At 44.2% G+C, this 5,816-nt stretch overlaps 1 protein-coding gene across 1 annotated transcript; it reads left to right on the top strand.

The window, feature by feature from the left end:
• The first annotated feature begins 603 nt into the window (after nt 1-603).
• Nucleotides 604-3,369, top strand: LOC133886260 (alcohol dehydrogenase 1). The gene is made up of 10 exons (XM_062326007.1): nt 604-763; nt 955-1,091; nt 1,185-1,231; nt 1,709-2,034; nt 2,118-2,200; nt 2,299-2,374; nt 2,462-2,523; nt 2,591-2,686; nt 2,778-2,939; nt 3,016-3,369. Exons 1-10 carry the CDS (start codon nt 730-732, stop codon nt 3,130-3,132), a joined length of 1,140 nt encoding a protein of 379 aa, XP_062181991.1. The 5' UTR covers nt 604-729; the 3' UTR covers nt 3,133-3,369.
• The last annotated feature ends 2,447 nt before the right edge of the window (nt 3,370-5,816 follow it).

Genomic DNA, 5,816 nt, shown 5'->3' with positions numbered 1-5,816 from the left:
CTGAGAATATTGTGGACTAGAGAGCTAATAAACTATAGTTTCCTATAATTATATAATTCAACCAAATAATTATCCACAAATTATGACGTGACAAATTTAAACGCGAACAAATTTTCTTCCTAAGAAGAGATGTATATGGGCTATATGTGAGGGCACAACATTGTTCCCTGAAGTGGATACCTTCGCGACTGGCCTGGAGAGGCCTCAAGCAAGGGATAAGGTAGCAGCTCTATTTGGTCTTCGTCTCCAAAGGTTATGTTGTTTTTTTTTAACGCCTAAAGGTGTAACGAAGCTTCCTTTAAATCATCTTCAATAAATACTTTAAATCATCTTCAATAAATACTTTAAAAATTCATCCCCTATAACTATTACAGCATCTTCTAATACTATTACAGTACTCTTTATATTTTCATCTCCAACTATTACAGTACTCCGCACAGCTATCTTACCTTGCATTTTTATAAAGCTGTGCGGACGCATCAATCACGGTTTCTCCAATGCGCGCACACAGACACCGCCCCGCGCGGCGCGGGCCACTGGCAGCCGCAGATCTCAACCCCGCGGCGCTTCCGACGGGCGTGATTCCGCTGAGGCGTCCGCCCCCTCTCCCCTCCTGGCTCCTCACAGATTCGATTTGGCCTGTCTTGACTTGATCGGTGGTGTAGTGTCGTTCTTGGAGCTGTTTGATTCGGGGCTTGGTGCGATTTCGTTTGGGGATTTGGGGAAGGAATGGCGACCGCAGGGCAGGTGATCAAGTGCAAAGGTCCGTGCTTTCTCCCCTACCTCTCGCTATCTCTTTATTTAAGATTTCGATTGGGGATTCGCTTGTCCAAAGGTTCTTCCAACACTGCATTCTTGCCGTCTTTACCAAATTAAAAAAAGTTTGCATGTTTATGGATTACCTTTGCTTGTGCGCTAACTGGCTGGTCATTGAATGTTCTTGGATCCGTGCAGCGGCGGTGGCATGGGAGGCCGGGAAGCCGCTTTCGATGGAGGAGGTGGACGTGGCGCCGCCGCAGGCCATGGAGGTGCGCATCAAGATCCTCTTCACCTCCCTCTGCCACACCGACGTCTACTTCTGGGAGGCCAAGGTGTCTACTCAACCATCCCATTATCTATCTTGTCGATATATATGATGCAGCAACTCGCGGTTGACTTGCGCCTTCCTTGCTCAACTGTCTCAGGGCCAGACTCCCGTGTTCCCCCGGATCTTCGGTCATGAAGCTGGAGGGTATGTTCTGTTCCTTGATTTACTTGGTTATGTTCCTAACTGTGAATGCAGCATGTTTTGACATTTGATACGCGTAATTTGATTTTCTGTGCCTGGATATCTAGTTGTCATGGGTGGTCATTGTTTATTGACTTACTAGAAGTGGAACGATCTGTTGATGTAATCTGGAGAACGTGCGAAAGATTCATTAGAAATTGTGATTCCTGTCAAATTGTATAATATTGGTGTGGATGCCTGATGCTTCTGGAATTGGACTTCGTTAGACTTTGGAGCATTACCAGAAGCACTTTCTTCAACTAATTTAGTATTTTCAGTTGACAAATACATGTACTATTAGGGACTGTGGTCCTTTGTTTGACTTATTTGCTATTTAGAAATTCAGTATTCTTAGATTACATACTAATGTGGAATATTTTTAGATTTTTCTGAGTCATATTTGCCTATTCTATCACCACTGAAATTTATTTATGTCTGCAGCATTGTGGAGAGTGTTGGAGAGGGTGTGACTGACGTTGCCCCTGGTGACCATGTCCTCCCTGTGTTCACTGGGGAGTGCAAGGAATGCGCCCACTGCAAGTCAGCAGAGAGCAACATGTGTGATCTGCTCAGGATCAACACAGATCGGGGTGTGATGATTGGCGATGGAAAGTCACGGTTCTCAATCAATGGGAAGCCTATCTACCATTTCGTTGGAACATCCACCTTCAGCGAGTATACTGTCATGCATGTTGGTTGTGTTGCAAAGATCAACCCTGAGGCGCCCCTTGATAAAGTCTGTGTTCTTAGCTGTGGTATTTCTACTGGTAAGTTGCTTTAGTACATTTGGGTACACATGTTCCGACTTCCGACATGTCTTGAGACGCTGAGTTATCATTTCTCGTTGTAGGTCTGGGTGCATCAATCAATGTTGCAAAACCACCAAAGGGTTCAACAGTGGCTATATTCGGTCTAGGGGCTGTAGGCCTAGCTGTAAGTGTTTAAAAATTTCCTTTTGTGCATTCCATTCACTCGCAAGCAAAATGTGTGCTGTGCTTGCATCTGATTACTCTGCATATTTGCTTGTTTAGGCCGCGGAAGGTGCAAGGATTGCAGGAGCATCAAGGATCATTGGTATTGACCTGAATGCCAACAGATTTGAAGAAGGTACTTTTCATTTTTCCAAATCACCAGTTCATTTTGTGGGTTTGATAAATTAGCAGCTTATGCATTTGACCATTTGTCCATTTTCAGCTAGGAAATTTGGTTGTACTGAATTTGTGAACCCGAAAGACCACAACAAACCAGTTCAGGAGGTTTGTTTCTTCTACTTACCCACAAAATTGATCGTGATATCCAGTATTATGACTTATGATGTTTTAGGTACTTGCTGAGATGACCAATGGAGGGGTTGACCGCAGTGTTGAATGCACTGGCAACATCAATGCTATGATCCAAGCATTCGAATGTGTTCATGATGTATGCTTTCCTTATGCCTATGCTTTTCAGCTATCCTGTCCTGAGTTTTGTTTATTCGGATAGAGTTCTAATTGTTCTGCTCAAAATCCAGGGCTGGGGTGTTGCTGTGCTGGTGGGTGTGCCGCACAAGGATGCCGAGTTCAAGACCCACCCAATGAACTTTTTGAACGAGAGGACTCTGAAGGGGACCTTCTTCGGCAACTTCAAACCACGCACGGATCTGCCCAATGTGGTGGAGCTGTACATGAAGAAGGTAAATACTTGAGATTTTTTGAAATGTAAGCTCCCAAGAACTTGTTCATGCTACAACTCTGCTTGTTCGCGTGCAGGAGCTGGAGCTGGAGAAGTTCATCACGCACACGGTGCCGTTCGCGGAGATCAACAAGGCCTTCGACCTGATGGCGAAGGGGGAGGGCATCCGCTGCATCATTCGCATGGAGAACTAGATTTCGCTCTCTGGTTTCTGATCTTGCTTAATATTGTGGCAGTACTGAGCCTGCCATTGCCGATGAGATAGATACACGTTGGCTGGGGATGAACCACAACGCTTCTGTGTATCACGTCCAGTTTAGCCTTGTCAAGCAGTAGAGTAGGTTCCAGTGTGTAATTATCTACTGGCACGAGAGTCTTGTTGTGAACCTTCTTTTGGCGTACCTAAGGGTTTCAATCGATTGGCTTGAACTCGTTCTCTTGTCGTCATGCTTTGGTTGGTAGTTTGTGCTGCTTTTGAAGTATTTGCTGCTGCTTGTTTGAAAATCTCGCTAAATTTGTCTGAAATTTTCTCTGGTAGTTTGAACTGGAGCGTCCAAGTGGCCTGGATATGTTGTATTTCTGTTGTTTCACCTTGTTCAGTTAATGAGCAACATGTATTTAAGTACTGGCTTGAGATGTGAAAGATTTGTCATCCGTTGTGTGGAGCTTTGTTTCACCCTGTTCAGCTGCAATGATTTTCTTTCTTGAATCGGAAAAGTACGTTCAAATGCTTTGGTGGTGTCGCCTAGTGTTACTCTGCCTCTGCCATCCGTTCACTCATTTGTGGATCTGCATGTAACTTCGCGAGCCAGGAAAATCTGCTCTCTCTTCAATCTTCATGTAACGTCCATATATGATATATACAGGTCACAATGTTCAGAATGCGAATCCAAGCACTGATAAATAAAAAACTGAAGTGGTCAAGAACTCATCAGTTGGTTTGGGTGCCATACAAACTAAATTAAAAGAGCCATAATCTTTATCTTTATCTTTATTCGGTGGAAATATGAACTGATGGATGGATGATGTTGTTTGACCAATATTTCATAGGATGTAGTAGTAGATAGAATTTCTACATGTTATCGCCAAATCGGCGAAAATGAAAGAATTGCATCGCCAAGAGGCACCAGGAGAGAGAATCGAAGCCAATGGTTTAGACAAGCCGGGAATAATCAGAGCAACCCGGGGCGAGAGTGAAAGGCAAACTGATGCACCACGATGGGAGCCTTCTGATGATCCCTCTTCTTCTTCCTCTCCTTCCCAGCTGCAACCTTGGCATCACCTCCCACCTCCTCCTCCACGTCGAGACCGCTTGGCGCCTCCTCTGTTACCACTAGCTGCTGCAACTTAGTCGTTAGCTTCTGGACCTGCCGAATGCTTGCCGGCAGGCGACACCTTCCTTCCGGTGGCTACGGCGACACCACCGCAGCATCCTCCCAAGCCCAGCACCAATGCACCATGATCGATCGTTTTCCTCAGCTCAGTTCAGCTCAGCTCCTGATTGCGCTTGAATTGTGAGGTAGCTGCTGCTCCGATGATCTTGTAGTGCTGCGTCTCTGCGTGGCAGTGGTAGTGGTACTTATAGGGTAGAGCTGTTGCGGGGAATCGAAGGAGGCTTGAAGCTTCGTCCAAGAAGCTGCTGCGGCTGATGCCTTCGTTCCCAAGTTCTCCTACTGTGTTTGACTGGATAAATACTTGTTGCTGCCTAGTCAAACCAACATCTTTATATGTCGTCCTATGGTTGAGCCACGTCATAAAAAAAGCTGGACCGTCGGATCAAGATAGATAGAAAGGAGAGTCGTCCGATCTTACACTGTGAACGCCGATGTCGGAGTCTTCGCGAGGTGCCTAGTCAAACCAACATGTGATCCGGAGGTGATTTCGTTACTGACGGATGGAAATGAACGACCAACTTTCTTGCCAAATGAAAATGACCACCACTGAATTTGAGGGTTTAATTTGCCAAACTGCCACACATTCTATTCTATTTTGTTGCTCGGAATGTAGTTGCCTCGATGGTTTTATCTGACGGTGCAGATAGATTCTGCAGCGCCCTGTACATGCATGTGTTCACGTCCTCTTCCTTGGGAATAATGATGCTACAACACTCCGTATTTTTTTCTGGAAAGATTGCAGTATTATGAAATTGCAACCTTATTTTTAGCACATCTTAGGACTCTATTTCCCTCTAGTCAGGAAACCCATATTTTTTACATCCACATACTCTCCAATTGTTACTCCCTCTACTAAACAATACAGGGTGTATTTTACTTTAGAAAAATCAAACTTTTTATATTTTGATAAAAAAATATTCAAGTTATAAGTATATTAGTGTAGAAGTATTATACAGCTATATTCACATTTCAAAATATTTTTACACTATATTAATTTTATAGTTATAAACGATATATTTTGTGAGAAAATAATAGTCAACCTTTAAGTTTGAAGACCAGGTTATAACAAAATATGTCTTGTATTCTTAAAGAGTGGAAGTACTTTCACTAGTATAATTTGTATTGTAGCACATTTTTTAAGACAAATATGCATACACCACTTCAAATGATAGACCTCAATATTCAAATATACCAACAGTCAGAGTTTAAATTGCACTGGAGGTCGGAGGAACAATAGTATCCAGCTGGGTTAGTACAACGGTAACAACACTACTACAAAATTTTAGTGGACGCCTCATCCAGGCCAGTGAGAGCATCTTCAAGAGACGAGCTATCACACACTCCATCCCACCCGCTAGTCAAATCGTGCAGTTTTGGGTCTCCAACAGAGCCTCCATCGTCTGCGCCATTTTCCCGAGCACGCTATTCCGCTCCTCTAGCATGCCAGATCTGGCGTCTCCCTCCCGCACGCCATCCTCCAACCG

Source organism: Phragmites australis, chromosome 12, assembly GCF_958298935.1.
Source record: "Phragmites australis chromosome 12, lpPhrAust1.1, whole genome shotgun sequence".
Taxonomy (NCBI): Eukaryota; Viridiplantae; Streptophyta; class Magnoliopsida; order Poales; family Poaceae; genus Phragmites; species Phragmites australis.
This window is presented reverse-complemented; position numbering and strand designations above follow the sequence as displayed.